Genomic DNA, 22,860 nt, shown 5'->3' with positions numbered 1-22,860 from the left:
AACACGATTGATTTGAACTTTTACTAGCCAGGAATGCTGCAACACAACACAACACTCTTTCAATAGACTAATGGTCCGTGTGAGGGGGAAATAAGGAGGGAAAAACTGCTGCTCTTTGAACTCCGCAGCAGATAAAATATGTATGAGCCGGGTTCATGAGAGCTTCACAAGCATTCCTCACTTACAGATAAACAAGAAAGGTTTCCAGCAGGGGGTAAAGGAAAAAGATCCACCACAAAAGAGAATTCGTGGAACACATTCCTGATCAGCTAAAGCTTGACTTGCGAGGACTAAAATGTCTGTTTTTTTTTTTTAAAGCAAACAACAAAGGCCCGGCTCTCTTGTCGCCGTAGAAAGAGACCAATCCTTTAGCAATTTCCTTCAGGATGAATGGAAGACAGAATCTGAGGACACAGTGACAATACCCAGCGCGATATTAGAGGACACTTCCCCCCGTCATTACTGTTAACAGCACAATAAAGTAAGGCACATTTGAAAGTTCCAAACACTTTCTGAGTCCCTGAAAGTCGAATGTTCTGTCAGCGGGGTAGCTTCAGGCTTTTGTCAGATTAGAAACTTTCTGGTTTCCAGTTTTAGAACAAAGTGTAGAGTTTATGGATTACATTGTCTGAGATCAAAATGTGTTCTCTGTTGTATGGTTTATCGTTTCAGTTTGAAAAGCTGGAAATCCATAATTCTGTAATTACTTTGTATTCGTGTTATACTATCACGCATTTACACATGCTTAAAGAATATCTTTGACAACCCTTTTTCCAATTCTATTGTACTCAGTTTTAAAAGCTGGATCAATACATTGGAATTGCAGGAGGCATGTAGTGTCAGTCAGACTGCCCGCTGAGAACACTTTTTATAATATAACAAGCTCTTTTTCACGTGTCCATGTGTTTTCAACAAACATCTCTAAATGATTGGAAGCAAGACCATAGCAGTGTTCCAGAGATGAATGAATGTTTAAAAAATAGATGTTGATAAAACATACCATGGCTTATACTGTCACAAATGTATTGTAGTAAAACAAACATGTCTTTCTTATGGCCATTTGACATCAAATCAAATCAGGCTTTATTTATATAGCACATTTTTAAAACGATTTTTGGTCGAGCCAAAGTGCATCTATTGAGCTTCCAATTGCTCCCATGCTTGTGTGGATGCAATTAAGATAGAGTGACATTTTAATTGAGATAGCGGTTGGGATGTATGTTCTGGTTAATCTGTTTTACATTAAGGCAAATCTGAAACATTGCATCTGCTTTTCAAACGTCCTGTTGCACTCTAACCATAGATCTACAGTAACACTTAGTAAAAACGACAATGGCTGAGGGATTTGGCTTGGGAATCGAACGGTTGCCATTTCAAGTCTCTATTGTGCGTAACATATTGTTTTGGTCATCATGGGAACATGCCAAAGAGCACTGCTGAGGTGTGCTGAACCCAAAACTACTCCTGGGGTGATCATAACCTTAATCTTATTCCCAAAACTGTCATGATTGTACAGGTCACAGGGGCGCCGCCAGGGATTTTGGGCCCCATGAAAAGATATCACATCGGGCCCCACCACCAGGCACAGGCCACGCCAACCAAGCACAATGCTGTAACCACACATCCAGAACCCAACCGACTCATTTATGCTTTCAATAACTCTACCTGTTCAGGCTTGCATCTATCTTGTAGTCCAATACTAACTGTACAATATTATTGACACTGAGCGGTGAACATATAACACTGTGCAGACGTGCAACATTCTGCTGCAGTAGAATTCCCTATTTGATATAACACTAACATTCCTGACAATAGACCTCATTAGTCATCTTTTATGGTGTACATGCCTTTTTAATAACATTTTTGGATTGGAACATTGAAAAATCAAAATAAATATAACTTAAATATTCATGACCTCTTAAAGGTAGGGTATGTACGTTTGAGAAACCGGCTCCAGATTGCTAGAATTTGAAAATAGACGACCGGAGTTAATCGGCCACTTCCTTACAGAGCCCCTCCTCCAACACACACGAACGTGCACATGACCAATGAGGGCTCCTCACATGCTCTCAGCTAGAAAGTGCGGTGCCGCACAGCGTTTGGAGGTAGGACCAAACCATTACATGTAAATAGAGGGGGGTGTTCAGAGGCTTTGGATAATTAACTTTTGGAAGAAAATAAGTTAAATGAATTGTAAGTGTAGTGAGTACATTATCAATAGGATGTTATATTAATGTTAATGATTGATGATTGATGAAAGGTTACTTAAATATTTTTTCTTGATGTTCGAAAAATGTTTGGGGCCCCTGTCAATCACGGGCCCTTAGAATCGTCCTAACTTTTCACCCCCTTACGGCGCCCCTGACAGGCCACAATCTCAAGTTATAACATTTAGAAATTTAGAAATGTTCCTCCTCAAAATACATAATAAATATGACACTGGAAAGTTCTGAAGCATAGGTTTGATTATCGTCAACAAATCAATCCCATGAAAATACACCAAAAATATGTTCGGCTGAAAACTTAACTGAAAACCCAATGGGACGTGTTTCCATGCAGCGCTTGCTTGGTATTCTTACACTTGTTGTTACTACTTTACTAAAGTAACAGCTCTGAGTTTTTCCACCTTGTCACCGGCTTTAAATCATGTATGGACACCCCCTTCTGAACTGTATGTCTCACCTGAAAACAATCTCCAGATCTATGGCTAGCCAGGGCCTATATATACTATTTTTTGACTTAATTATAAAGCGACTGTGGGGAACTTTGGGATATGTTTTGACCTCTTTCTCTCCTCATCCATCCTTTGATTTAAAAAAAGAGACAGCGACAGGAAAAGGTGAGGAGAGAGGAGCTGCTATGGGAGCAGAGAAGAAGAGCTCCTTTGGGAGGCATGGCAGAGAGTGGGTAGGGAAAAAATAGTTTTAAGTGTCATGGATATGGGACGGTCACATTTTATCTGTCACTCAATACATTCTTTCTTCCCTGCCCTGTCTATGGGTTAGGAGCACTGCCTTGTATTCTCATAGACGTTTTGAAGGGGAACTTATTTTCTCCGGGGAAACAGTTACAGTATTAAACTAATGGTTAAGCTTTGGCAATTGAAACAAAATAACTTATTTAAAGGTTACCTATCATGCTATTTTTAGGCAATAGCATAGGTCTCAGATATATAAAAATGTATAAAAAAAATGTCTATGAAGTGTTTTGCTCAAAATACCAAACAGATCACCCATTCTAGCCATGCCTCATATCCCTCTATTTCACTTCCTGTTTCAAAAATGATAACAAATAAAAAAGGAGGGGGCTTAGCTCATGCGGGACCCGGCAGCTACTGTCTAAACTAAATACTTCCGTGATGAAACATGGATCATGGATTATCAAGGATTATTCTGAAACAGTATGGAGCTCAAAGGCTTTCTCTCTTGCTGATAGGCCCGTGGGTGTAAAGCCAACCTACATTTCCGATATTACGTTATATCGGACGCAAATCTGGATCAGCTCCATTGTTCCCCCGTTTTTTGGGATTTGGGTACGGAGGAAAAGAGAGGGTTTTAGTTTCTGATGCTGCGTGAGTTCCCTGAAACACCGGGGACACATCTTTATGTGTAAAAGAAATCAAAAATTACATTTTGCATGATAGGTCCCCTTTAAGTTTAGAAAAAGATTAGGGTTAGCATAAACAATATATAAGATTTACATGAGATAACTATGTAACACGTATAAGATGTAAGAGCTAGGAGGTGAATTCATTGTTGGTTTTGGCATTTTGAAGGGATTCGTTGACAATAGGGCTGTCTCGAATACCATTTTTCGGGCTCCGGATATTCGGTAGTAATCAGCAGCGAATATTCGGATATTCGGCCCGCGCGGGGGGTGCTTAGTAATCAGCAGTGAACCGCTTCAACACGTGTATTTCGGTTTATTCACGGCATTCATTTTGTTATTCTACAGTATTGTTGTTTTATAGTTATTTGTTAATTTAACCCAATGTGTGTTCTTTGAAATTGAAAATGATATCGCATTGTGTTTGTTACTTTCGTTGCAGTTGTATATGTCGTAAGTGTAATTTGGCTTGGCTATTTGTATGGACATGCTTTTATTTTGAAGGAGAGTTAGCGCTGTTGACAGGAAGTTGCTGTTGCTATGGAAACAATGTGACGGAGATTAACGGAGAAAAAGTAATATCTACATGTAAAGACGGAGAAAGTAAACGATAAAGTTTATGGTTAAGTGTTAGCCCCCCCCCCCCCCCCCCCGAAGAGGCACAAGCTCTTATGTTGATATTGGAGATTTCAATAAATTCAATTTGGCAGCCGCAATGCAGCATGGCTACCAAATTTATTTATTTTTTAAATCCGAATAACGAAATTGAAACCCGAATAGTACTCCAACGAACGAATATTTGAATAAACAGTTGACAACTAGAACAATACAGAATAATAACCAGACTCATCCTTTAAGTTGTGCTGATTCTAGCAGTTTTGAAGGTAGAATTTGCTTTAACTTGACATTAAAGTGTCATTAAGTCATCAGTTGTGAAAAATCCCTTAATTTTCTAGTAACCCATTAGTGCCTCTAAGCCTGATACATTTGGAATTTATCTCGACTTGCCAAAGCACAAATCTGAAGATATATACCAAATTGATTGAACCATTATCTGAAAATTGAGTACTTTCTATATATGTAATTATACGTTAGGATAAAACAAAAGTGTGACCAAAGGCTACATATATCATGGTATCATAAGAAAATATCTGTATCTCAGAAACTACAAGGAGAAAAATCTAATTTAAATTAAGAAAATATTTGACATGCAATACAATTTTAGTCCATCCAAAGTATGTCCGTAGTGGCATTTATTTTAATGATTAAATACTGACTTTTCTCCTACTCTCATACTTACTAAAAATAAACCTTGTTAGTTAGATGTTCTACTTGAGAAAAGCATCCGATTACTTCCTCCACAGGTGCACTCAGGAACCATGTGTTAATAGATGAGAATGAGCCTGTGCCCATAGAATAATCACGCTTTTAGTATAATCATAATGTACTGCTTGGGTTAAAATAAAATGAACATGTTACATTATCGGACATTTCTCCAATTGTAGACTCTCTGGGAGCTGCCACCACAGACAGAAGGAATGTTTAAGACAAGATGGAGATGTTTGCCATCGACAGCTTGTCTAGAAAATGAACGGTGTTGACATTGTCAGTGGTATAAATCAATGGGAGGGAAAAATGAGTAGAGGGGGGTAGTAGATGAAACCCTGCTGTCACACACTCACCGGTACATGGGGGGTGGGTTTCCCTGGGCTTCACAGCTGAACACCACCTCCCTGTTCTTCTCCACTATCTCCACAGGATACACAATGCTGCCAGGCTGCTTGGTGAACACGGGGCTCTGCAGGATGCTGCTTCCTGGAAAACAAGCAAGAAACAACAAGGATGAGTTTTAACTTGGCATGTTTGTAGGGAAGCCAATTAGTCAGTGGCAAAAACAGGTGCTTTAAGTGTTTAGAAGGGAAACAACCACAAGCCGACAAGACATATCAATTTGAACCGCTTGTCACAACACCTCGGCACGGAGAAGACCGATTTGAATTGAGACGTGTCTCCAGTGGCAATTTAAGTGGTAATAGGATATAGAGTCTTGATTTATGCTGAACAATTATCTGGAAATGCCTTCATTTGGTTTAACCGACTTTTTTTGTTTTATTAGTTCAATTATTTATTTGGTTGTCCGTGCTATTATGTGTCCATGCTGAGGTGTAATCGTTTGGTGCCATGTGATTCGAGCTCTTTGTTGTAAATGACAGAAGTCCCAGTGACTCCATTAAGGCGCCATTAAGGCTGTGTGCTCGTCGTGCATGTCTTTAAGAAGTATCAATGCTTTAAAGATAAGGAAAATGGATGGATTTGATCAATCTTTTCTGGATTTATATTTCATTAGCCTTTCTTGCAGTTGTCCATTTAAAAGTCAATGTACATCTTGGATTCTATATAGAAAATGTCAAAGAAGACAAAGAAGAAGTAATATAAATCATAATACATGTTTTTGTGGGACTTTCACTTAGCGCGATGCCCCTAATCATGCTTTAAAAATCATATTTTCTCTAAGAATTTTGGGCCATTTCTGTATAAAACTAAGCAGTAGTGTTTTTGGTTGAGAATTTCCGGGGTGCTTCATCTCTGAAAAACAGAATATTTAACTATTGGTTCTAGGCCAACACCTGGGAAAACATTTACACAACCATTTTAGCTTTTTTTCTTTGTTGGGTTCTGTAATTGAGTTGTCTGATTAGGGTGAGTAATATGTTTAAATGCATGCGTGAGAAGGAAGAGTGTTAAAAGATGAAACAATTAGACAGAAGGAAATATAACTTCATCTACGAGCATCGCTTAAAGAGAATGATGAGAATGGGACTTTAACTCCGGGGGATATATAAATAAAGAATGTTTCAGCACAGCAGTTAGAGTGATATTTGATCAGATACAACTTTATTCTTATTAAGTGCGAGTAATACGATCAGGAAATATGAGTTTGCATCTATGCTTAAGGTAATGAGATCTTCAGCCTTCACACAGTACAGCTAAATCATGGTCTAAAAGTGAGGCCGGATGATGATGATTAATATATTACCAGGAAGTCAGGTCTTTTTTTTGCCCTTCCCACTTCCTTATTGAGTTTCCATGCTTTCCCAAGTGGTACAGAATATGGCTTCATGAAGTCTGTATTAACCAGGAAGTTAGCTCATAAATCAATCTGAGGAGTACTTAATGTTTCTATTGGACAGCTGTTGACATTACATTTAAACTACATATGGTGCAGTAGATGGAGAACAATAACTAGCTTGCCTGGACACAGTATTATTCGAAAATAAAATATGTGCTCCATATGGTAATGATTATGGTAAACTGGGATGATTTATTGTTCTGGGTCTCCGCTTTCACACCGGAGTACTTTTCCCACTTAAGTTCCGATATGGTTCCGAAAATGTGCGTTCACACCAAAAAAATCCGGAACTAAAATTAGTTCATGAGAACCTTTTTACCCCATTTTCAGTCCCTGCTAGAGAGCAGGTACTTTCATGGAAGAAAAGGTTCCTATGTCTGATTTGCTGGGCGGATTGCAAACCACGCCCCGTAAAACTCCCAAAAAGTTTTGTGAAGCCGCCATTTTATTTGCTCGCATTAGCATTATTAGCATTAGCATTAGCCCAGCGCACAAACGCAGAGAGACTAACTTATGGCAACACAAAAGAAAACATGGGAGCGTCGGAGTGATGAGGAGATGTCGGCATTCTTGCAATTTACTCGGAAGCCAGTCCCCAACTCCGGGGACTTCCGGCCGGGGACTTCGGGTGGCAGTATACGCCGTGAAGTTGTTTGCGGCCTGCCAGTAAACCCAAAGCAGAAGAAGAAGAAGTGACGTCAGCGGCTTCATTTGCCTAATCCTCCCTCAGGGACTTATTCCGGTGTGAACGCGATCTGTACTTAGTTCATGACAACTAGAGTTCTCAAGAACTAAGTTCTCATGTACTAAGTACGGCAAAGTACTTGGTGTGAAAGCGCCTATTGTTACTAAACTTGAAACATTTACTTGATTGAAATTGAGTTTTCAAGTGTCCAAGTGTAAGATTGATTGACTTTATATTTGTACCATCTGGACGATAACTCCTAATTATTTGTTGACCCTAACCCTAACTCTTCATAATGCATAGTCACAGTCAGGTCAAAGTGTCTTGTTGACAAACTCTTTCATGACAACACGCTCGCCCCACATCGAATGAGAGGATACCAATTAAATCTGTGTGTGATATTTAACTTCTTCATATTCCAATCGCCTGACCTTTTCGTTGTAATCTTCCGAAACCTCAACCGCACACATTCACTTAACAAGACTTTGATATTGGACAATCCTGTAAAACCTCACATTCAAATACAACCTGTGGTTTAACAAATGTCTTTTCTGTATACTCCCTCCCTCCACCATTGAGTTTGAAACCAGTATCGTTGTCTTGAAACGACAGAAACGTTGAAGCTCCAGTGAAAGTAGTGACAGATCTATGCAGAGCTGTATAGGATGACATGCACAGGGTAATGCATTATTCAAGGAACTGCTCAATAAGAAATCTAATTCAAAAAAAATTCTCCCTGCACACCTCACATTTTACAGCATCAGAGTGTGCTTCCAATCCCCCAGACGCACTCAAACACATGCTAATTCTACGGGGTAAGATATTCCTTTTTTTATGCAAAACTGAACATAGCATTTAAAGTTCTGAAAACATGCAATCTGCATAAACGTGGAGGGGGGATATCATAAGGGAAGAGTCTTCTAGCAAAAACACCAAGTAAATGAATATGTAGATTTGGTAGATTGTCAAAGATAATTTCATTATACATACTTGGCTAGCTCAAAAATAATTCATCAAAAAACAGATTTTGTATTTTAAATTCTTATCATAATCATAACTTTGCTGTTAGCATCCTCCAACATCCATTAAAGAGATGGTTTAAAAAAAACTAAAAAACATTCTTGCTTTTTTTACCCTTCTAATTATTTCTGGCATGTGTTAGTTGTTCCCGATCATCCTGTAGTAATTAGTTGTTCAAGGACACAATTAATCTTTTCTGTCAGACAGTTTTTCAATGTTTCGGTTACAAAAAGCCCACAATGCTTGCCGTAACCTCATAAATGATTGGGAAAACAATTAATTGTGACTGTGTGTTCAATGCCAACAGTGCACCATTTGTAGGAAAAGATAAACGGTCCCACAATAGCCGATATGGTAGCTTCCACTTTGTCGTGTAATTTTGGTTTGATTCATCCACTTCACCAACTGTTGTGTATGCGCTGTATGCAACAAGGCTTTGAACCTCATGCAAAAGATAGAAAATGGCAGAGAATGTGTTTGTCTGTATTATGTGAACTTACACCAAACACAAAACAGGTACAATTAGGGATTTAGGTGCCAAAAAACAACAACCGAAATGTGGTAAACAACAAGGCAAATGTCCCAAGCAGGCTCAATGTATTCACACCCTTCAATATATCACAATATTCTGCGTTAGTTGATAAAGTGACAGCAATTCTACATCACTGAATGTTATATTCAACAAAGATTTATATAGCTATTACTCATCACAGCTCTATTCAGTGGGACATAATGTGGAAAATCCGTGAAATCATGTCTTGGCCAGCCTATTTATTGTGGTTATCTGCCAAATCTAATCTATCATGAGGTTAATAAACATTACCGAATAACGTATATCTTTTTTTACACATGCGTGTTTCACTATGAGGCTTATGTATCTTAATCACGTCATCATAAAGGCATTATTTTACCTTTGTTCTCTAATTGTTGGCAAGTAATCTTTCAAGGCATAACAACAGGGTGCTCGCTGCATACATAGTAGATAACACAAGAGTACTTTCTGCGTCTGTTAATCTCACATAAACCTGTTGTTGTAAATGGGTTTAGCTTCCTGCAGGAGCAATCTTTTAAACTGCTTGATTTTTCTGTTTCTAAATGGCTTTTTCCAGAGCCCTCATATATACATTTTTCTTATAAAGAATGTATACAAAATAGCATAATCATATCACAAAATTACAAATGAACAACCTAGGCACCTATAATAGCTAATTGAGCCATAATTGACCAAAAATAAACGGCATGTAGGAAGAGGTTAAGATTAAATAAATCTGGTTTTAAAGGACTACAAAAGTATTCCAGTTACGTTTCTGATGAACCTTCGGAAGTTGCGCCATTGACCACTAACACTAGTACAACAATTGTAAGTATAGTTAATAGTTTTGTATTTAAAAATACAGGTGAAACAGCGTAGAACATTGTATTACCTAGGGATGCCAGTGATTATTGAATTATTCGAATATTCGTTACAGTCTCCATAATCGAATATTATTTTTAAAAATCGATTTTATTTATATATTTTTTTATTATTATTTATGTTTTTTTTTTTTTTATTCTGGCTTAGTTTCAACCAAAATATAGACTAATGCTAATAATAGTAATAGTATTAATAATTGTAAATGGCCATTGGTCACACCAACAGTTTGTTTTACTGTAAACTTGGAGGAAGCCTGCGTGCAGAGCAGACTGCTGCTGCAGCACGCTAAAACACCGACCCCGCCCCCACCCCCCCTCTCCTTCACACGTGCGACTAAAGATGAACAAAGCGGCAGGTAAAAAGAGTTCCTCCTCGTGGAACTACTTAAGTTAAATGAAACAAACAACGGAATTCCTTTTGTCTGAGTTTTTTTTTTTCTCTCCCGCGGGGGGGGTCGGTCGAATAATCGATTATTATTCGCCAGGGCTGCCGAATAATCGATTTTGATCATCGTCAGTTTCTGGCAACCCTAGTATTAACATGTTTGGCCGTATGGTCCAGCCATAGTAGTCACTGAATAAGTTCTGCTGATTATAGAGTGTACACAAGGTCTGTTGTGTTTCAAACAAACTGATTTACGACCCTGAGAAGAAGTACACAAAACACACATTACAACATTATCAGAATTAAGAATCGTAGCATAGTTTGAATGAGTCCAAATTCTATTTATTATAGTTCTTTGAGAGTAGAATCCTTTGTAAACATTCCCTACTCAGAGGAGGCTGTTCAGCATGTCCTGGTGCAGTGGAACTTTCCTGAACGTACCAAAAGTAGGTCACCATTACATTCTGAAACCCATGTTTCTTTCACACTGAGGTGCCTTTACCAGGTCTCCCAGCGGACCTCATGCACCTGCTACAGGCTGTTTCTCCTCTCACTGTTACAACCCGATTCATCTGCATGCGGCAGTGAGAGAGAAACATGTCGTCCCAAAGCACAGGTTAGTGCCCCGGGGAATACCCCCAGCACTCTGGAAATTGGCTCTTGCCTACATTATGGTGACATTCAAAGATTTATAAACCTAAAATGGGATGAAAATTATGTTCAGATGTAGTAAAGCCCTTTGATCATTACAGTTCTCACTTTTCTTCGTGACAGTCTAAGGATTCTCTCTTTCATCTGAATGTATTAAATTGACTTCAGTATTTGTTTTGGTACTTTCAACATTTATGGGGTACTAGTCATCTTTAGATAGATCTTTTTATCATGCACTTTTTAAAATGTTGAACCCTTTTGCCTTCACAGATCTTTCATATTACACCAGGCATCATTAAATATCTACCTCAGTTTGGTGAAAGGAAATGTTCGATTAGTTTGTTTATGTCACACACACACACACACACACACACACACACACACACACACACACACACACACACACACACACACACACACACACACACACACACACACACACACACACACACACACACACACACACACACACACACACACACACACACAGAAATCTTTGTCAGTTAATTTCAAATATGTGTTTTGGAACACGCACATACTCAAGAGGCATGCTGGAGACTGTGTGGGGAGAGTAATGTTGGACATGCACATGTTTTTTGGGAATGTGCGAAAATGAAGGGATACTGGGATGATGTATGGACTGTGCTCAAGCGGATTTTGGGATATGAGGTCCTGAACACTTTTGAAGTACTTTATTTAGGAAACCTCACAAGGAGCATTGTCCAATGTGGAGACCAATATCTTGTTCGTAGACTGATAGCATCAACGAAAAAAGCAATCACCAGGAAATGGCTACAGGAGGAACCCCCTACAGCCAATGACTGGTTGGAAGTGGTTGGAGAAATACTCCGCATGGAAAGACTCACCCATGTGCTCAGAATGAAACTACCAGAATTTGAAAAGAAGCTGTTCAAGTGGACTGCCTATAGGACCCTTCACTAAGTCACAGCGAACCCTGACCTTAGTTACATTATGTATAGATAATTCTTTGATCTCTGACACTTCTTTTGTTTGTTTTGTTTGTATTGTTGTTCCTGAAAATAATTAAGTTAAAAAAAACAAAAACATGAATGGCCATGAAGTAAAACCAAATTTACTCAATCAAGAACTCACTCAGTAAAGTCTACGAGACCATTAGGTGAAACCTGGTTCAATTCAATTTGGCAACAAGCACTTAAAACTGATTGCATATTTAATTGAGACTAGAAAGAAATGACACAGTCCTTTTTGCGAAATGAAGTTGTATAATTAGGATTTGATGTGCATGCTTTGGAATGTATTAGCCTGGAACACATTGTATGAGGATATGAAAAGGACCTCATGGGGAAATGAGCTCTGAAGAGCTTTGGGGGAAAAAAGTATAATCAGACAAATCAACGTGAAGCGAGACGCTGTTACAGTTATTCAAAAAATGTATTATTGATGGTTTCTGCTTTTGATATTTTGATTTAAATAAAAATGTTCTGACAAGCCATTGGATTGGACATTTTCCAATGTGATATTTTACAGCATACATAAATACAAATGATTTAATTGTATTTCATTGTTATTTGTTAGCCTTTATCTAGTTATATATTTGTCTAAGGATGCATTCATCAAATATAAATGTGGTAATTGTCACATGGGCTCTGTTGGTTCGCCTTTCAAAACGGTTGTCCTGACAATGCCTGTACTAACTCAGTGCAAAATGCTGTCAAAAGTCTTTTAGTTCAAGATGTTTTCAATGGAAAAAATACACCACATAATATGATGTTGTCTGATCCTGTGCAGAAAAGTCTGTGGCACAAATTGCCCTGCAAAACCACCACCACCCCTGGAGCCCCACTCATCACTGCTGCTGCTGCCTTGTGTGGACTGGTTCTTTGAAACTACAGTAATCCACTGAGGGCTGGCAGGTTTTTAATGTCATCCGACAATGCTACAATCAAACAGCTATTCAGATGGTATCAGCGTTGATCTTCTAAGAGCTGGAAGGGAGATATTTTTGGACACACTACACTCGCTCTCGCTTAAGCTGGCCATAAAGGAGAAGATTAACGTCTCTGAAAAAACAGTTGCGATTTGGCTGTCCTGAGCTGTCATCACGCTTTCAGCCTGACCTGCTTGAAAAGGTTCTGCCACCATTGGAGACACAAAAGAACACCCACAGAGACGGGGTGCAAACTATTCTATAAAAGGTGAAAAGGACATTTCGGGACACCAATGTTCAAGTTCATCATGTGTGAAATGTGAAGTCGGCGGCTGGATGTGTTTTTATTGTTCGCTATGGTTAGGCTAGCTCTAATAATGGAGGTGGTTTGACCTACAAGAAAGAACATAATGACATTGTTTGTTCAACTTGCACCTTTTTTTCCCTTCAGAAGTGTATTGAGAATGACCAAAACAAGATGATTGCAGTATATCAATTCTGCAGGAAGACAATCACATCCCTGACTCATGATTTCCTGTATAATCCCTGTACTGTTTGGCTTGATTCATAATTATTTACAAAACTGATTGCTTCCAAACTGACTTTTTGTTGGTGTTGACCATCACCGCTGCTTTTCTGCCAATACTAGTATGCATACTGTAAATGTATTTGTGACAGCGGGGTGTGGTTAAAGCGCCGGGTGCTGGAGACCAGACAGCTGATCAGAAGCAGGTCAATAGAAAAGACGGCCGCCATGGAAAGATTTTGTTAAGGTTATGCAACCCTGGTGCCATGATCAAAACAATAACCACTTGTTTAATGTTAGTGATATACGCTTAAAGGACTGTCATAAGGAAACAGCTAAAGTCACACTACTTCCTCCCATCCCCACTGACGTTAAAATGTTTGGGCATTTGCTGAAACAACTTTAATGTAACCACTTCTTCTGCAGGATTTTACTCATATTCAGCTCAAGGCATAAAGAGTCTGTCTCCTTTTTCGGTAGTGGGATCATTATTGATACAGAAGCATTGTAACTCTCGTGTTATGGTTCCAGGCAGAGTCTCTTAATGAGTTACGCTGCCTACAGAGTCTCATTAGAGGTCAACGTCTGAATGAAACAGACACATGTGTTCAATGTGATAGCAGCATGTGGTCTATCTGATCATCAGATAATGGGCCAACTTTGAATTGCCGTGAATAATGTACAGTAATAGTCACACACATACACTGATTTCACAGATACGGTCTCTACGGCACTGGGTTCCTGATATTTAATGAACACTGACAAGATTGTAATGAAAGAAAAATGTAATTAAAATTCACATCTTTAGCATTATGATTAGCATGAACCCTTTGCTGAAACAGGTATCTGAGGGGCCCTTTGGGAAGTGGGTGGTAAACCCCGTTAGCTCTGCCTCTCTTCTCCTGTGCTTCCTTGCCAAGAACGTCTCAGTGTTCTTTTCCAGCCTCTCAATTAGCATCGCTGCCTCTGGGAAAAAGCCAACAAGCTGTTGGAGAACTGAAAGAATAGCGTGTGTCTTGGTTGTTTAGACAGACACATAAATCATTCATCTCTTTTTGGGTTGCATGAGACTGAGGCATTGCCACAGAATTCGCTTGGAAACGGCAACCCCATCCACACAAACATACACATGGTAAACCCTTATTGCGCCTACAGACAACAGCAAGGTGATCTTGACTGATTTGGCTCCAAGAGGTCATGAATAAAACATGTATCGATATGCATATCAAAAGGCACGAGTTGACACCACCAAACAAAGATGTAGGAGTAGTGGAAAGAAGAAGGGAGGAGTGTTTTCTCTTGAACCTGCTCTGAATCCATAACAAGCCAATTAGTAGGGGCTTGGCTTGGAGGCTGTCTGGGGACCCCCCCCGTCCCTTTATCTTGACGTAATTGCTCCTCCTGAGGAAGAGCAGGTGAGCGCACCTAAAGACGCCTGCTCCTGGTTGGCCAGACATGCTCGTCAATTTCATCTGCTACAGCTGAGCTCTCACTTAATACTGTCATCAAGCAGATCTCAGCACTAATGAAAGCTTTAATAACCCAGAAAACAGTTAAATTAAATGAGATTAAAGGGGGTTCTGGGGTCATGTTGCTAGGTACAAATGTGTAAAAATGTAACCAATTTTCATATAAATGCTGATGAGTCCTTGAGCAATGCTGCTTAGGTTGAGATAATCAAACCCACTTTGCGGTGTAATCAACCCCTAATCAGCACATAATGAAGTGGGGACAGCTGGGCCAGTTTGGAGGTGTGCATGGACACAGACCCAGGGGCTAGGGGCCACAGAGTCTGCCCGTTAGCATGGCTCAGCTGGCCTGGCACCGAAGGCTGCTCACCCAGTGGAAAGGCAGAGGTCAACGTTCATTCTGTCACCGCAAAAATGGCCTCGGGACAAGACATCAGGGCAGCACCGCTAGAAGAGACCTTGACATATAAGGCCATCTGACATGAACGTCAACCTTAGAAATGCCCTTCATGGGCAATGGGCATGATTATGGAGACACATTAGGAGAGCATCACTCTGGATGGCAGTTATTGCAGCATCCAGAAGAGCTGGTGCTGCAATGACAGATGCTGCACGTCCTTCGATTATTCAACAACATTAAACCCCAGAATTGATTGAAGTGGAAATATTAATCAGACGGAAGCTGGAGGGCTCTGTTTGTTTGAATTGGTTTAGCACTAGAGGAGACGTTAGTGCAGGTAGATTTTATTTGAATTGCAGTTATTGTATTCTCTTGTATGTTGAACTATGATATTTATTTAAATGTACTTATTGGATTATACATTATTTCACATTGCTTGAAGAATACCGGAGCATTTTATATTTTGTCTTCCCACCCTTCAAACTGTTATTTGTTTCCATTCTTGTAACTTCATTTGTGGCATCTCAACTTGCCTAAGATGTGTAATCCACTGCAGAGAACATTTTGAGTGCTTTTTTTTATGTCGTGGTGACATTATGATTATACGGTGATACATTTGTAAATGCAGAATGATTCAGAAAGTCTTTATAGTATTACTGCACATAATAACAAGTTCATATAAATGAAAGCTGGCATCATATTTACTGTGATGGATGGTCCCTCCTAAGCCGGTTTAAGGCTTTTAAATGTATTATTCTTTTTATCAAAGATTGTAAAAATGAAAGGAAACTAGTGGAAGCACAAAGGGAAGGAAAATATATGAAAAAAAAAGAAAACCTACATTAATAGTGAATGTCCTTCTCTAAGCATGCCAACTGTGAGCTCACGGTGAGTCAGCTTCATTTGGTCAGTTAGCAATGAAACATGTGGAAGTGTGCCCTGCTTTCAATGAAGCCATATTTCCCAGCTGGTGATAGAGTTCAAAACCTTAATTTGGTTTGGTTGTATCCCAATGGGTATTAAGCCTTGACGAGTGTAAGAGAAACTTCTGCAGCAATGGAGAGTCAGGACTCAGAGAGACACGAGGAGAGTTGGAGCTTTGATGTCAAACACTGATGGTTTATTCGGAGTATCGGTCACAAGTCACACAGCCAGAGGTTCTGACTGCACGGGAGGGTTGCCACGTCAATTCTGAAGCACGTCTTTTTTGTTAGACCTTTTAATAAGTTCACAGAGTGTAATCAACATAGTGGGGGAGATCAACTAAACATCTGGGAACACTAGAGATAGCCTAAACATCTGGGAACAGTGAATCACTTGTCTGACCCTCATGGCCTCGAAGATTACACCTTGGAGTCCACAAACACCGAGAAGGAAGTGTTCCAGCGTTCTCACAACCATAAACCATTTGTTACCGAGAGTTGCCCGTTCATAAACTGGGAATATCAACATATAGCTGGAGCAGCACATACCTTAAGGGAGATAACAGAGTCAGGGTTGGTCATAAACGTCAAAGGGCAAAAAGGTTAGATATCTTAGGAGTAAAGGAGTTAGACTTATTCCCTAACAGCGAGTAGATATTATCTAATGTAGGTAAACCTGTACAATCCAATGCAAAAGCTCTTACAATTTTGCAAATCGTTTATCAAATTATTTTTACACTGTCTTCGAGGTGTGAATTCAAATATGTTTTGATGCTGGCCATATTTACTGCTCAGAGAATTAGGCTAACTATTATTTATTTTACTCTAATGGGACCAATTTATAAATTAAAATCATGCCGTGTCAACTTAAAAATAGCAATTTGGATCATAAACTTAGTAAGAAGTGAAGTAGGGTTATTTTGTCATATACAATTGTTCTACTTTTTGCAATGATTTGAGTCATCCCCTGCTGGCCATTAAAAACAATGAAGCGTTAAGGCACTTTTGTTTTAGCTTCACTTTTCTAAATTGTCTTTACTATGCAGACGTAACTTCATAGACACTGTATAGGACAACCTGCACAATCCAATGCAATACGAAGCATGCAGTTGTTGTTAAGACTGTCAAAGCTATACATTTATATGTATTATTGAGATTGTAGTTTCTGGTAATTTTATATTCGACTGAAGTATTATAATAACATTCTGACCGCCTCATTCAATGAACAGCAAACACTTTGCTTAGGTGGTTCCCAGCTGTGTATTGGATTGTAAATGAGTACCTACTGTACAATGAAGTGGCCACTGAGTGTACAGTCCAGATTACCCGGCTGTAATAGCTACACTTTCTTTAAGCTACTCTTTCTGTATGGCAGCACAACAAACTGATGTATTAATACTTCAGTGTGGGCCAGTGCTAAGAGCAGGAGCAGTTACGCACTCTTTCATTAAGAGGGGATTATAATGCTGGATCACTGGCTGAGGAAACAAGGCACAGTGCCACTTGGCTAATTGGCTAAAGCTGATTCACTATTGGCCGACTCAGAAGAGGCAGCAGTCCTCCAGCCAAGTCTTGTAGATGAATCACAATTAAAAAAAGTAATCCCACTCAATTTCAAGGCATTGCATTCAATGTCAAATAGGGTTTCCTACGCTAATACTTCAAGAGTTCTTTAATTGAAACGGAGGACATTTTCTCCACAACTAATAGCATTAACAATGGCCTTGTTCCTTTTAGGAGACAAAGTAAGACAGTCAGTAATAGCATGACATAATGCCTCCATTATTTATGTTCTTAATTGCACCTGTGCTCCCCTGCTATGACATGTCACAGTGTCCCCCATTAAAAAGTCCAACTCTTTTGTACTTCAGTCTGGGCTTCCAACTAATTGGAGTTCACTGAGGAAATGTGAATTCAACTGTGATTACATAACTGCTAAAGAAAGCATTAGTAGCCAATACAAACACCTATGATAAGTAAGCAAACTGGCGAAGGAGGGACCCTTTGATATGCTAAAGAGGGCCATCTGTTGCCATCAATAACTTAATGTACTATGGAGATATTGCCATCTAACTTCATTACTTTCAAAGCACGTTTGGAAGTGACAGTCAATGCTCCCTCTCTTGCTTATAACCCATCACCAAACCAACAGGAAGCAGCTGCCTGTTGAGGAATCTGTAACTTCACACGTTTCATATCACTTCAGATAGCTGTCATCTTTGTAGGAGCACAACAGAAGGAAACATTCGTGTTGTGCAACATTTCAGCTTCGTAATTACCTTTGAGGCCAAACCGAGAAGCATCTTCACCTCCAGTTAGAGCAAAAACACCTCAACTGAGACCTCTTGAAATGTCATAATTAGGTCTACATGCCACAATCTATCTGTCTGCCCCAATAGTTCAATGTATCAATTCTACTCTTAGCATCTGCTAGAGCAACTTACTGTATGGCATGATCTAATGAGCTTAGATGATGCATAATGCAAAGGTGTACTTTTGACCTGAGATTCTTCCACCTTCTTTAACATATAATTAGACTAGATACTGTATTTGTATGCCATTGTGACATCATTACCGTGACATAGCTTGATGGTATGTGACAAGCTGATTAGACATTGACATGAGCCCACTGACGCTAACGCCATGTATGTGAATATTATATTATTTTCCACTGGGTAACGGCAGTTTGCTTGCATGTACAGTCGTCTTTCTTATTTTGTTTTTACAATAACTAACATCTTACATTACATTAGATTTCACTTGTGAGATGCTTTTATCCAAATCGACTTACATACATTCAGTACTGTGGGCAATCCCCACAGGAGCAATTTGGGGTGAAGTGTCTTGCCCAGGGACACAGTGACATGCTGATTGCAGTGGGACTCAAACTTGCTATCCTCTGATTCTAAGATCAGCGCACTAACCCACTGAGCCACAGCCCCCCATCTTCTACTTATGTGTGAGATACTTTTGCGTCTAAGCTACTTAATCTTCAAATTCTTCTTCACATGGCAACACACACACATTATAAATGAAGTTGATTTTCTCTTCAAAACCACATTACGTTTTTGGAAGATGTTAATCAATTAAATGTATGTTATAAGAATCTCGCGTCTTGTACAACTATATTGCTGTTCAGTGTCCGCACTAAAACAGGATTCTCGTCCATTAAGCAGAATTATTACGAAAAATATATATAGTTTCAACCTTGTTTTTGAATGTCAGCATGTCCTGCCCTTTACCATGACTTCAGCAGTTTGTCCTATTTTCATATTTGCAATGACAGTCAGCTGGCAGTGGTCAGTGCTCACTGTGTGCTGCTCAGGGCGGGCGGAGACTCACTCAGTTTATCCTCTCTCTGGGTGACACATGGTTAAATGGCTGCACAGTCCCCCCAGCTATGTGTCTGTCTCAGCATTAGAGCTCTCACAGCCGCTGCCTTCAGCCACTAAGCTGCCAACAGCACATTTTATTTGAATACTTGCAGCGGCTGCACATTCTCTGACACAGTCTCAGAGAATGTTCTGAATTGCTGCGACATTGTTGACAAGTTGGGGACACGAATAATGTGAAGAGCGAGGCGATAACTGGATCATACCATCTTGACTTTTTCTTGGTGGGCAAAATGAGGGTTAGGATTAAGCCTTGTAACTTAAAGTAAAGTTAGCCTTAAGAAGTATATATCGACATCCCGTTTTTTTAGACCTCCAAATGTCAAGATCAAACCTCGGACGGAAAATTCTGATATTGGTCCGATTTTACTTTAACATTTGAGTTAGGGTTAAAATGGCAATGAAAATCTAATTTAAGTCAATAAATCAATGTGGAGGATTTGTATTTACTTAATAGTATTTCAACATGTTTGTGATAATGGTGGAAATGATAGCAGGTTTGAAAGTCGTGATCTGCTATCAACAATGACAATTACTCCAATCAGAATGATGTTGATCAGAACACTTTCAGTATCTATTTCAAATGCATGTTTTATTATAAGGGCATCTGGAGAGTGCAAACCTCCAGCAAGGCCGTTTCAACACAGTATAAATTCACATCTTCCCGATTTATCGGAACATGTATTTGATTCATCTTTAGTAAATCCTTCCATGAAGATAGCCAGTTGTTCTTCTATAATCATGGAGGCAGACTTAAAATAATTTAACTGAAAATCAAAACTACTTTAGTGAAGGCAGAGCTGTAACAATGCTACTTGGTCTCTAATTGATAAATAGATTGAGAGTAATATTAATTTAGGCCTACATTTCCATCCCTTTTTTATTGGAATATTACAGTGACTGTTATGAAATGAGTCACTCTTGAACACAATGTTCCTTACTGTTCCTTACTGGGCTGAATGTCTAATGAAAAAAAACAAGATACAATGGAAACTGTTGTCATTCTGATATGGATTCGTGGGATCCTGCTGAAAGACCCTTTCCCCACCACCAACATTTTAGACCTAACTTTCTGCCTGGTTATTTTTTACCATTTGCCTCTCAGCGTACAATGTTAAATCAGGTCAATCAGCGTATTTGTGCGTTTTACTGTGATCTATTTTACTGTGTGCTCTTTGTCAGGAAATCATCTAAAAATAAACGTATGCAGTAATCCAAAATGTGTCTTAACTGACAGGGAAGGGTTACAAATGAGAGGATATCAGCATCCTATTCATCTCCGTGCTCCCACTCTCCATCTAGTATTCACAGTAGAGCTGTCAAGGAGCCGTTCCAGGGCTGACAAGTGACGGTTTAAAGAAGCAAACAAAAAATCTCCAGTCCAATTGCAGGTGACAGTATATGAATTTATAGAACATGGCTCAACATAAATAAAGAAAATAGTTTGAGGAGCACATAAGTGGTCGACTTTGCAAAATAAGGTTTTGATCACATCTCTCACAGACTCTCATATAACAGCCTGCCCTCAATAGCAAGAGATAATATATCTTCTGACGAGGTGGATGAAATATCTTTTTTTTCCTGAGCCTCTCTGTGGTGTTCATTAGAGATACTGTCCTCTGCGATTGTTCGAGATAATACACAAGGCTCTGAAAGTGGAACAGATAGAGCCTGCGACACGTGAACCTTGAAGAAAATGTATTTTCTCCATGCTGCTGGACGCACATCGAAACAACTCGGAAAAGCTGCAAGGAATTGAAAGTGGGTTCAACGTGACAAGAACGAAATATCTGCATGTATCTTTCATGCGTTCTCGTAAATATTAGAATATATAGTTCTGTCACAGCAGATAAGTAGTTCACTGGGCCGGGGATATTCATTTTCCATAGCCAGGACACTGATGTATGGAGTAGGTTTAAACGGCGAGGGTCCATTTCACAGCCACTGGCTTGGTAAAACCAGAGAGAAGAAACCCAGATTTACAGGATTACGATCCTGTGTTGCATAGGTTTTGGTGCCGGTACAAAGGTTAACATCCCTGTGTTCCCTCCAGAGGGAGTATCTCTCCCACACACTCGTTCTTTAGTGACATCACGATAGGCGCGTTCACACCGCAGTACTTTTCCCACTTTAGATCCGATATAGTTCCGAAATGTCGCGTTCACACCAAAAAAAGCCGGAACTAAAATGAGTTCATGAGAACCTTTTTACCCCCTTTTCCGTCCCTGCTAGAGAGCAGGGGCTTTCGTGGGAGAAAAAGGTTCCTATGTCTGATTGGCTGGGCGGATTGCAAACCACGCCCCGTAAAACTCCCCAAAAGTTTGTGAAGCTGCCATTTTATTATTAGCATTAGCATCATTAGCATTAGTCCAGCGCACAAACGCAGAGAGACTAACTTATGGCAACACAAAAGAAAACATGGGAGCAGTGGAGATGAGGAGGTGTCGGCGTTCTGGCGATTTACTCGGAAGGCTTCAGTAGAAGCTGCTGGGAGTCCCAGCAGCTTCTACTGAAGCCTTCATTCATCAGAACTAAAGAGTTCTGATGAACCTTTGTGGGAAAAGTACTGCGGTGTGAAAGCGCCTTATGTAACACTTGCTACGCTTCAACACATTGTATGGGAAAGGCTAAGGGTCGGGACGTCTCTAAGCTGTTGACCAATCACAACAGAGCCGGCCAGCTAACCAATCAGAGCAGACTGGGCTCTGGTTTCAGACAGAGGGTGAAAAGAGATTGTATGAAACAGATAAAGAGCTTTTTGAACTTTAAAGCATGGAGACTAGAGATGTTAAGATTCACCGATTCGCATCGGTGCACCGGCATAAACGTTCAAGATGCGAGTGCACCGGTTGAAAGAGTGCACATCGGCTACAGTTTGGGTTGAACTCGCGATGCATCGATTGCGTAGCGTCTTTGCATCGGTAAAAAACCGATTCATTCATATAAAATCCCCTCATCTTGTCAACGTTCAGCAGAGACGATCTTTGATATTTGCTTCGCCACTACGGAGAACGAGAGTCTCAGTTATCAACACACACGGAAGTTGAGGAGAAAGAGAAACACAGCGCAGCGAAAAATACCTACAAATCAAACGTTTGGCAACACTTCGGATTGTTCAAGAAAGACGGTGTAATAGTCATTTATGCTATATAGTTGACCGCAGGTCATGGAGAGTAATAAGGTATCCGTAGACCTTTGTATGAGGTATCTTTATTACTTAACAGGTCTACAGCCATGATACATAGATCCGTCCTAGATGCGGACTTGCATACACACAGTATCACTCCGCAGCCGCACCCCATCAGTAACGTCCTGATGGTATATGTGCGCGGCACTATTTACTACAGACGG

At 39.7% G+C, this 22,860-nt stretch overlaps 1 protein-coding gene across 1 annotated transcript in view; it reads right to left on the bottom strand.

Moving 5' to 3' along the window:
- Positions 1-22,860, bottom strand: part of cntn4 (contactin 4) — a 174,086-nt gene that overhangs the window by 118,032 nt on the left and 33,194 nt on the right. Inside the window, 1 exon segment of the mRNA XM_079683091.1 lies at positions 5,289-5,421. Within this exon segment, the coding sequence (XP_079539217.1) occupies positions 5,289-5,421 (133 nt within the window).

This window comes from Notothenia rossii (assembly GCF_949606895.1).
Source record: "Notothenia rossii genome assembly, chromosome: 5".
In the NCBI taxonomy this organism is placed as follows: domain Eukaryota; kingdom Metazoa; phylum Chordata; class Actinopteri; order Perciformes; family Nototheniidae; genus Notothenia; species Notothenia rossii.
Note: the sequence above shows the minus strand (reverse complement) of the source record. Positions and strands in the feature narration are given on the sequence as shown.